The following is a 10,538-nucleotide window of genomic DNA, read 5'->3' as shown; positions in this document are numbered from 1 at the left end:
AGTAAGTAACTAAAACATAATATTTTAAACATAAGTGACTAAAATGTAATCTAAAGTAAACAAAAGTGACTATTTTTATAATTTATCCTTGAGAAAAAGAAAAATTATATAAATCGAACATATGTTATGAAATATTTATAATGTTTATTATTAAATTAATATTTAATTCAATTACACAGTTTCAATCAATTGAATGAAAAATAGAAGTCACGTGTGACAATTAAAAGGGACTAAACAACAACAAAAAAAAATATTAAAATAGATTTATCTCATTCTTAATGTTCACGTGACACTAAGACAGTAAAATTAATTAACGCAAATTAAGAAAAAGGGCTAATATATTATTTAGTATCTGTTTTTAGTTTTAATGTTTAATTTAGTACTTGAGTTTGATTTTAGTGTTCACTTTAATTTTTGGCTTTTCTCAATTTGATACTGAATCAACTTGGTATCTGAGTTTTTTCTTTGATTCAATTAAAACATTGATAAGTGTTTTTGTTATGTGTCCCCTAGGAGAGGGGAATTGAGTATTTATAAGATACAATTACTGTTTATTGAAATGATGTCTTAAATAGGCTTCGTGTATGCCAACATGTATACCGCTCTAGACTTAACAAGTGTTTATCGTATTACGCATTTGACTTCACATCTTTTGCCTTGCAAACACCCAATAACATGCATGCGAACTTGGCTTGCAAGCTTTCCCCACGAGCCCTTAATATCTCTACCTTCCTCTGCATCTACTCGGGTTGTGGGTCAATAGTTCGGGGTTATGTTTGGGTTTCGAGTCGATAATGAAAAATACCATAACAGTGGCGCTTTTTAGAATCGATTTTTTTTACTAGAAAACACATGTCAAATAATTATTGGACTACATGATGCTTTTATTTTAGGTATCAATTTGAATATTAAAATCAAACTCAGGTACCAATTTGAAGTAAAAAATTTAAGTACTAAATTGAATATTAAAGCTAAACTCAGGTATGGATTGACAAATTAAGTCGAAAATTAAACTTTTAGGAAGAACACAAGCATAAGCAGATCTCGATTGATACTAATTTCCAAAGTATTTCAAATTCTCATGACTTCGCATTGATTTCAACCAAACACAGACATCGCATTTCACGGATCTGAAAAACCCTAAGAAGGACTTTGATGTCAGCTTCCCAAACACTCGGCGGCCCGTCGCGGTGCGGCCGCGTGCTTGGCCCATCTCTCGACAAGATCATCAAAAATGCCGCCTGGCGGAAACACTCTCACCTTGTTTCCTCATGCAAATCCGTTCTAGACAAGCTTGAGACTCTCCCCGACACCGCCTTACCTGATCCGTCTTCTCCTTTGCTCGGCCTTTCCTCTTCCGACGCCGACTTCGTTCTCAATCCTATCCTACTCGCTCTCGACTCCAATTATGCCAAAGTCGCCGATCCCGCCCTCGAATGTGTCTTCAAATTGTTCTCTGCCGGCGTTGTTCGCGGCGAGATCGACGGAAAAAACTCCGATTCGATCATGTACAAGATTGTCGATAGTGTATGCAAAGTCGGCGGCATTGGCGAGGAATCAGTCGAGCTCGCTGTGCTTCGAGCTTTACTTTCCGCCGTTCGATGTCCCTGTGTTTTGATCCGTGGGGATTGCTTGCTTCAGGTAGTTAGAACTTTGTACAACATATATTTAGGTGGATTAAATGGAACCAATCAGATCTGTGCTAAGTCCGTTTTAGCTCAAATTATGCTCATCATATTCGCCCGTGCTGACGAAGACTCCATGGATGTTTCTATTACAACAGTGACAGTTAGTGAGCTTTTAGAGTTTACTGATAAGAACTTAAATGAAGGGAATTCAATCTATTTTTGTCAGAATTTCGTTAGTGAGGTTATGAGTGCTAGTGAAGGGGTACCAGATTTGAAGCTTTCGCAGCCTGTTCCAGTGTCGCTAAATGGTGAGTCTAAGGACGAGGGGGAGGAAATTGGGTCGGAAAAGATGAAGGACGAGGTGGAATTGTGTCCTGGTGGGATTAGTAGTAAAATTAGGGAGGATGGGTTTATTGTTTTTAAGAATTTGTGCAAGTTATCAATGAAATTTTCATCCCAGGAGAATCCTGATGATCAGGTTCTTTTGAGAGGGAAGACATTATCTTTGGAACTTCTCAAGGTTATTATGGATAATGGGGGTTCAATTTGGTGCTCAAATGAGAGGCAAGTTGTTCTATGTTATTCCTTGATATATGCATTTATTGTTAATATAATTAGTTAACAAGGTTGCTTGCATGTTGTTATATTACTTTAGGCACTATCTTCGATAGTTATTAGATTTTTCATTAGTAGTTGGTCTACTAGTAATATTTTTGTTGTTTTAAGAACTTTAAAGTGGTAATGAGTCTTTAGATTTTGGGTGTTTGCTAACCTAATCCTGATGTCAGTGTTATATGATTCAGTAAATTATAAGTTTTGTTTGGGGCGGAGGTTGGGAGGGTAGGTAATTGAAGTTTAATTTCTACAGCCAGATAAAGCATAAAAAGGCATTTAGGTTCATATTCTGAAAATGGACGGTCTTGAGCCTCCAAATATGAGGGAAAATTTAGAAAACACTGAACAAACCTGTTAGACATGTAGCTGGTTCAAATAGTCATCCCCAGTTCTTGGCATGGTGACTCCCAAAATAACCATTTGCTTTCAAATTCTGTCATACTTGATGGATTTTACATGAATTATCTGAAGAATCATTTTTTAGCTAGTATTTATTCGAAATAAAATGAAAATGCTCCAAAACCATTATTAGTGTTTTTTATATGATTTTTTTTTTTTCTTGCAAGTTTTGAATGTCATGTTGCATATACAATAAATAGCTCGCTTGTTTTCTTGTGATCTTCTGTTAAGTTTGTTCTAATCTTCTTATATCATGTGGTACATCATGCAGGTTTCTTAATGCAATTAAGCAATTTCTCTGCTTATCATTGTTAAAAAACAGTGCATTGTCAGTGATGTCCATTTTTCAGCTCCAATGTTCTATTTTTATGAGCTTGTTGACAAAATATAGATCAGGGCTGAAAGCTGAAATTGGAATATTCTTTCCCATGCTAATCCTACGAGTTCTAGAGAATGTTCTCCAGCCAAGTTTTGTACAGAAAATGACCGTCCTTAATATGTTGGAAAAGATTGCTGGAGATTCACAGATTATCATTGATATATTTGTGAACTACGACTGTGATGTGGATTCACCTAATATATTTGAAAGGTATCTCTTTTCCTAATAATTGTTCATGCAAATGTTTAACATGAGTGCTGGTCTCTTGTCATCTTGTGTGTTTGTCATGCCAAATTTTCAATTGAACTATCCAGCAAATCATATGTGAAATCCTATATGAAACTGAAACATGTTCTCAAATTTTTGCTTAGGAAGGTAGTTCAATATAGGAATTCACTTGAACACCAGTTTTTGGCTAATGTTCTCAGAGCATGCTTTTTGCTTCCTTTCTAATGTAGTTCTTTTAAGTTCTCATTCTTTGTTATTTCTTAATATTGTACTTCAATAAAATGGCTCTTTTTATCAAATCATATGGTGAAATCATTTATGAATTTGATACCTTTTCTCAAATTTTACAAAAGGATTGTTCGTCAACTTAGGAATTAACTGAAACACCAGTCATCTCATGATGTTCTCAGAGCTGGCTTTATCTCATTTTCTAATGTATTTTTTTAATTTCTCGTTCTTTTATTTCTTAGATGCACACTTTAGTAAAATGTATTAAAGCTCTTATAATCCCATCAGATATTTGCAGGATTGTCAATGGCCTTCTGAAAACTGCTCTAGGGCCACCACCGGGTTCAACCACAACTTTGTCTGCAGTCCAGGATATTACTTTCCGGCATGAATCAGTGAAGTGCTTAGTTGGCATCATCAAGTCAATGGGAGCTTGGATGGACCAACAGCTGAAGATAGGTGATTCTGATTTGCCTAGTGGCTCTGAGAGTGAAACTTCAGCTGAGAGCCATTTAACCCCAAGTGCAGAAGATGGAGTTGTCCCTGATTATGAATTAAATCTGGAATTAAATTCCGAATTGTCAGATTCTGCTACTCTTGAGCAACGCCGGGCTTACAAGATTGAACTCCAGGTTAGTTATTGAAGTGGGGATAGAGCATGAATGTATCTTCATGTCATAGTTATTTAGTTAATAATTTTTAAGAGAGGGTTGCCTTGATATATCATGATAATTTTCCATATTTCTACTGGCTTTTGTTCTTTCATGTGTTTTTATGTAGCTTCATTATATATTTAGTTCTCTCCTTTCCTTCACAAGCTTGGTTTTAGTGACAGCTTTACTGGGTTACATGCAGAAAGGAGTCCAATTGTTTAACAAGAAGCCATCCAAAGGCATCGAGTTTCTTATAAAAACCAAAAAAGTTGGCAAGTCTCCTGAGGAAGTGGCTTCTTTTCTTAAGAAAAACACTGCTGGGCTGAATGAAACCATGATTGGTGATTATTTGGGTGAAAGGGAGGAATTTGCTTTGAGAGTCATGCATGCCTACGTAGATTCCTTTAATTTCAAATCTATAGATTTTGGTGAAGCAATAAGGTTCTTCCTAAGTGGCTTCAGGTTGCCAGGAGAGGCACAGAAAATTGACCGCATCATGGAAAAGTTTGCTGAGCGCTATTGTAAATGCAATCCAAACTCATTTACTAGTGCAGATACTGCTTATGTACTGGCATACTCTGTCATAATGCTCAACACTGATGCCCATAATAGCATGGTCAAAGATAAGGTTTGTTTATGAAATATGTTGTTTCTTTAGCATGCCACTTAATTGTGGCCTTTTGCTTCACTTGCTTGCTTATGTATGTACTTGTTTTTTAGAGAACCTTAATGATCTATTGTGGGGCTCGTAAGCCACTCTGATGCTTTAAATTCTACCAACAAAAATATGGAATTTTGCTTGTACTCTCGCGAATTATGTTTTTAGTTTTACATAAGATAAGTTTACAGTAGATTTGATTCTGTTGTTATTTCTATTATATATTTGCTTCTGTATTCAGATGACTAAGTCTGATTTCATCCGAAACAACCGAGGAATAGATGATGGCAAGGATTTACCTGAGGAGTATCTTGGTGCTCTTTATGATCAGATTGTGAAAAATGAAATTAAGATAAATGCTGATTCTTCTGTTCCTCAAAGCAAGCAGGCGAACAGCTTAAATAAGTTATTGGGTTTAGATGGAATACTCAATCTCGTCAGTTGGAAGCAAACTGAAGAAAAGCCATTGGGTGCGAATGGACTTCTTATTAGACATATCCAAGAGCAGTTTAAGGCAAAGTTGGGAAAATCAGAGTAAGTTCTAGTCTAATGCATTTACAAGGTTTTCTATTTCCGAAATGAGTGGTGGGGAAGGAATAGTATAAGTTTGGCATCTCTATGGGTCAGATATCAGTTACGTCTTGAATCTTAGTCACAGTTTGATAGTTTTAACCATGTATGCTTCCTTCATGCCATTTATCTGTGAGCTTAAGATGAATTTTTCACATGTTCTTCCATATGGTTGCCATGGCTTGTGATATGTTGGTTGGAAAATGAAGTCATTTGATATTTAATTGATAACAACACACATTATTAAACAAAGAGGATTCTTTTCTTCTACCTTCCTCTATTCTCTCCATCCTGCTTTTGTATTAAATTGATCTTTATTCTTTTATCATCCCAAAGTTTCCCCAAAGACCAACCGCGTAATGTTTGTTAATGATAGTCTTTTTCCCTCATTTGCTGTTGCAGGTCTGTTTATCATGCTGTTTCAGATATAGCAATCTTGAGGTTTATGGTGGAGGTCTGCTGGGGACCCATGCTGGCTGCATTTAGTGTCTCACTTGACCAGAGTGATGATAGACTCACTACCACTCAGTGCATACTGGGCTTTCGATATGCTGTGCATGTAACTGCAGTAATGGGCTTGCAGACGCAGAGAGATGCTTTTGTCACATCTGTGGCGAAATTCACTTTTCTCCATTGTGCTGCAGATATGAAACAAAAGAATGTTGATGCTGTAAAGGTAAGTAATGGTTTTGCACATAACAACAAAGAGCGGAATCTTCCCCCTGGATTTCTTATATGCTATATCGTGGGAAGAATTAGAATTGCTGCAGCTGAATGCTTGCACATGCATCCTCCCACCACAAATGCCAGAAAATCTGTTTGTTCTGCATTATACTTTTTGATGCTTTTTGCTTCCTTTTTCTTGGGATTTGCTTCGATATGGTACAAGTTTCTTTCTGTTATGTGTTCTTCTTTATATCTCACTTGTTGAAACATTTACCTTTTTACAGGCAATAATATCTATAGCCATTGAAGATGGTAACCATCTTCAGGAAGCCTGGGAGCATATATTGACATGCCTGTCCAGAATTGAGCATTTGCAACTGTTGGGAGAAGGTGCAACGACTGATGCATCCTTTTTATCTGTGTCTAACACTGAACAATCTCTGATGAAAAAAGGAACTCTCCAGAATCCAGCTGTGATGGCAGTTGTCCTAGGGGGTTCATATGATAGCACCACTGTTGGAGTTAATAGTTCAAGACTTGTAACTCCGGAGCAGATCAACCACTTCATTGCAAACTTGAATTTATTGGACCAGATAGGAAATTTCGAGTTGAACCATGTTTTTGCACATAGCCAAAGGTTAAACAGTGAAGCAATAGTGGCATTTGTGAAAGCCCTCTGCAAAGTTTCTATGTCAGAATTGCAGTCTCCAACAGACCCTCGTGTTTTTAGCCTCATAAAACTAGTTGAAATTGCGTAAGATTCTGATCTTTTTCTTTTAGAAAATTTCCTGTACTTCCATCTCCAACAGATCCTCAAGTTTCTAGCCTCATCGATCAATTTGTCATTGCTATCTCCAGCAGCTCTCTATCTCTCCCCCTCCTCCTTTATGCGCCTATGGAAAGTACTTATTCTGGAATGTTATATTGCAGGCATTACAATATGAACCGTATCAGATTAGTTTGGTCTCGAATGTGGAATGTTCTTTCCGATTTCTTTGTTTCAGTTGGATTGTCTGAGAATTTATCTGTAGCAATTTTTGTGATGGATTCATTGCGGCAGCTTGCTATGAAGTTCTTAGAACGTGAGGAATTGGCAAACTATAATTTTCAGAATCGATTTTTGAGGCCATTTGTGATTATCATGCAGAAAAGCAACTCTGCAGAAATAAGGGAATTAATAGTTCGATGCATTTCCCAGATGGTCCTTAGCCGTGTCACTAATGTGAAATCTGGATGGAAAAGCGTTTTTATGGTATGATAAGTCTCATGTGAGTTTTAAGTTGTCATGCAAACTTTGATAACCTTTCATTTCACAAAACTCTTTTCTTTCTCTCAGGTGTTCACAGCTGCTGCTGCTGATGAGCGGAAGAATATTGTCTTATTGGCTTTTGAGACAATGGAAAAAATAGTGCGAGAATACTTTCCTCATATAACTGAGACGGATGCGACCGTTTTTACTGATTGCGTAAGATGCCTCATCAAGTTCACAAATAGCAGGTTTAACAATGATGCTAGCCTCAATGCTATTGCATTTCTCCGGTTTTGTGCCGTCAAACTTGCTGAGGGTGGATTTGTTTGCACTAATAAGAGCTCAGATGATGGTTCATCTGTTTCAAGTATAAATAAGGATGATTCAGATGTAAAAGGTTTCGCTTATATAGACGATCATGGATCATATTGGCTTCCTTTGCTAACAGGTAACCTGCTAGTTTAGTTTCTTGAGAATCCTATAGCCTCATTGACACTGTTATGCAATACAGATGAATGATTGTCTCTTGTTGGTACAGGTTTATCAAAACTAACATCTGACTCAAGATTAGATATCCGAAAGAGTTCAGTGGAAGTGCTTTTCAACATCCTGAAGGATCACGGTCATCTTTTCTCACGAGTATTCTGGGTTGGCATTTTTAATTCTGTTGTTCTCCCCATATTTAATGGTGTATGTGGAAGGAGAGATATGCCTGTAAAAGATGAGCAAAATTCACAGACTTTAAGATGTTCTCATCATGATGGAAGTACATGGGACACTGAAACTTCCACGGTGGCAGCACAGTGTCTAGTGGATCTATATATTGGTTTTTACAGTGTATTGAGGCCCCAGCTATCAAATGTGTTATCAGTACTGACAGGATACTTGAGAAGCTCAATACAGGGTCCGGCAAGCACTGGGGTTGTGGCAATGTTCCGTTTGATAGGAGAATTAGGAAGCAGACTCTCAGAAGACGAATGGCGAGAAATCTGTCTGGCTATAAAAGAAGCAGCCATATCAATGTTCCCAGGGTTTATGAAGCTTTTGAGAACCATGGATGACATCGAGGTGCCTGAAAATTCTCCATCCCGTTCTAGTACTGAAGCAAGTACTGATCATGGATTTACCGATCATGAGCTTGAGGACGTTAATCTGCAAACTGCGGGTTACGTGGTTTCAAAAATGAAGAGTCATATTGCCATACAGCTGCTCATTATGCAGGTCCTTCCATTATATTCTCGTACTCAAATAATGCTTCGATATGATGCCATTGGAACATACAAAACAATCATAATTGTTGTCTTTTCATTATTTCAGGTTATAATTGACATGTACAAAACAAATCTACAATTCTTGTCAGCTGCCAACATCAACATCATTGTCGACATAGTGTCTTCCGTTGCATCCCATGCTCAGGAACTGAACTCTGAGACTACCCTGCGGAAGAAAATACAGAAAGCGTGTTCAATCTTAGAGCTCTCGGATCCTCCTTTGGTTCACTTCGAAAATGAGGCTTATCAAAATTACCTCAATTTCCTCCAAGATTTAATCAAAAACAATCCATCCGATGTCGAGAAGATGAACCTAGAATCACAACTCGTGGCAGTGTGTGAAAAAATATTGCAGATATACCTCAACTGTACCATCAACCAGAATACGGTACAGATATCAGTTAACGAGCCAACGTCCCGTTGGGTACTGCCGTTGGGTTCAGCCAAAAGGGAAGAATTGGCAGCAAGAACATCTTTACTTGTGTCAGCATTGAAGACATTGAGTGGTTTGGAGAAGGATCGCTTTAGAAAATACATTGCAAGTTTCTTTCATCTGTTAGTCGCTCTGATACGGTGCGAGCATAGCTCCAGCGAAGTTCAACGTGTTCTAAGCGACTTATTCCAGTCATCTATAGGTCCAATAATAAAGCAATAACACCTGCAAATACATATAGATGTATATGTATACGTATATGTCATCATTATATAACAGTTTTTGTACCATATTCTGAATTTTGCCTTCTCTTTTTGAATTTTTTTTTTCAAAAGAAGATGAGTGTATAATGTTAAATTTACATCCTGGTTATATGTATTGTTCAAATTGGAAGTTTCCCTTATGGTATCTATTTTTGTAGCATATTATTAGTTCCTTCATGAATTTAATTGTCATTTTTAAGATGGCAGGCTTAGCAGTGGCAGTAGCCGGAGAGCTAGTGAAAGACGTTGACTTTTGAAGGTCTGTCTCATTCGATTTAAAATTGGACCTGCAATCTTTTGTAGTGTTTTCTCTCAACCGTTTTCATTAGTTTTTTTTGTTTGGTTGAAATCAAGCTATCCATCACCTATAGCAATGATTAATTCTCTAGTTACGAGTGTTTTTTGAAGAGATAAATGATTAGTTATGAAATGTGTTTTATTTTCATGAATAAAGATCAAACTTTCGACCACATAATTAAAAGTTAAAATGAGTAACCACCTCATCACACTATTAATCATACATATCTTTTTTTTAATTTAAACTAATATTTGTATAAATAATTTATTAATACACTATTGTTTTATCTATACTGTGAGTCGCATTATATATAAGTGATTTATTTAAAACAAACTTATCCACTAAAATATTTTCTTCTCTTTTTTTTTTATCTATAATAATAAAGGTAAACTATTAAAATAGTCTCTTTTGTTTCTTTCGGTTACATTTTAATCATTTATATTTAAAATGTTACATTTTAGTCACTTACGTTATCATGTTGTAACATTTTAGTCACTGAGTGTTAATTGCGATTAACGGTGTAACGGTAAGCTAACGTAGCACATTAAATCATCATTTTAAATGAAAATTTGAAGTTAAATTATACAATTGGCCCTATATTTTTTTGTTTTGAGCAATTTTTTTCTTTTACATTAAAAGAGATGGATAAGAGAGAAAAATAGAGGGAAAAGCAGAAGAGAATAGAAAAGAAAAAAAGAAAAAGTTAAATGAACATAAAAGAAAAAAATTACTCAAAATAAAAAAATATGGTGACCAATTGTACAATTTAATCAAAATTTTTTGATTAAAATGATGATTTAATGTGCCACTTCAGCTTACCGTTACACTATTAACAACAATTATCGGCTTAATGACTAAAATGTTACACCACATTAACGTAAGTGACTGAAATATAACATTTCAAATATAAATGACTAAAATGTAACTTGAGGAAAATAAAAATGACTATTTTAATAGTTTACCCTAATAATAAATATCTGAACAGAAAATCATTACTTAA

General features: G+C 36.0%; 1 protein-coding gene across 2 annotated transcripts; it reads left to right on the top strand.

Annotated features, from left to right (window-relative positions):
- Positions 1-985: 985 nt before the first annotated feature.
- Positions 986-9,385, top strand: LOC108460486 (brefeldin A-inhibited guanine nucleotide-exchange protein 1-like). Of its 2 annotated transcripts, XM_017760003.2 has the most exons (11): positions 986-2,192; positions 2,914-3,231; positions 3,776-4,109; positions 4,333-4,758; positions 5,030-5,322; positions 5,761-6,034; positions 6,309-6,778; positions 6,955-7,276; positions 7,361-7,721; positions 7,812-8,494; positions 8,591-9,385. In XM_017760003.2, the coding sequence occupies exons 1-11, from the start codon at positions 1,156-1,158 to the stop codon at positions 9,197-9,199; spliced, it is 5,127 nt and encodes a 1,708-aa protein (XP_017615492.1). In that variant the 5' UTR covers positions 986-1,155; the 3' UTR covers positions 9,200-9,385. The 2 variants fall into 2 exon arrangements, with proteins under 2 accessions (XP_017615492.1, XP_052882507.1); XM_053026547.1 differs by lacking the exon at positions 986-2,192 and having other exon boundaries at positions 3,060-3,231; positions 3,766-4,109.
- Positions 9,386-10,538: the final 1,153 nt, after the last annotated feature.

The sequence above is a fragment of the Gossypium arboreum genome, chromosome 4, assembly GCF_025698485.1.
Source record: "Gossypium arboreum isolate Shixiya-1 chromosome 4, ASM2569848v2, whole genome shotgun sequence".
Taxonomy (NCBI): domain Eukaryota; kingdom Viridiplantae; phylum Streptophyta; class Magnoliopsida; order Malvales; family Malvaceae; genus Gossypium; species Gossypium arboreum.
Note: the sequence above shows the minus strand (reverse complement) of the source record. Positions and strands in the feature narration are given on the sequence as shown.

Bases quoted from the DNA above. Each gene is read 5' to 3' on its own strand.
- LOC108460486 (XM_017760003.2), top strand. From the start codon at position 1,156: ATGTCAGCTTCCCAAACACTCGGCGGCCCGTCGCGGTGCGGCCGCGTG. The intron at 4,759-5,029 runs GTTTGTTTATGA...TTCTGTATTCAG, and splicing joins ATAGCATGGTCAAAGATAAG to ATGACTAAGTCTGATTTCAT. The intron at 6,779-6,954 runs GTAAGATTCTGA...GTTATATTGCAG, and splicing joins ATAAAACTAGTTGAAATTGC to GCATTACAATATGAACCGTA.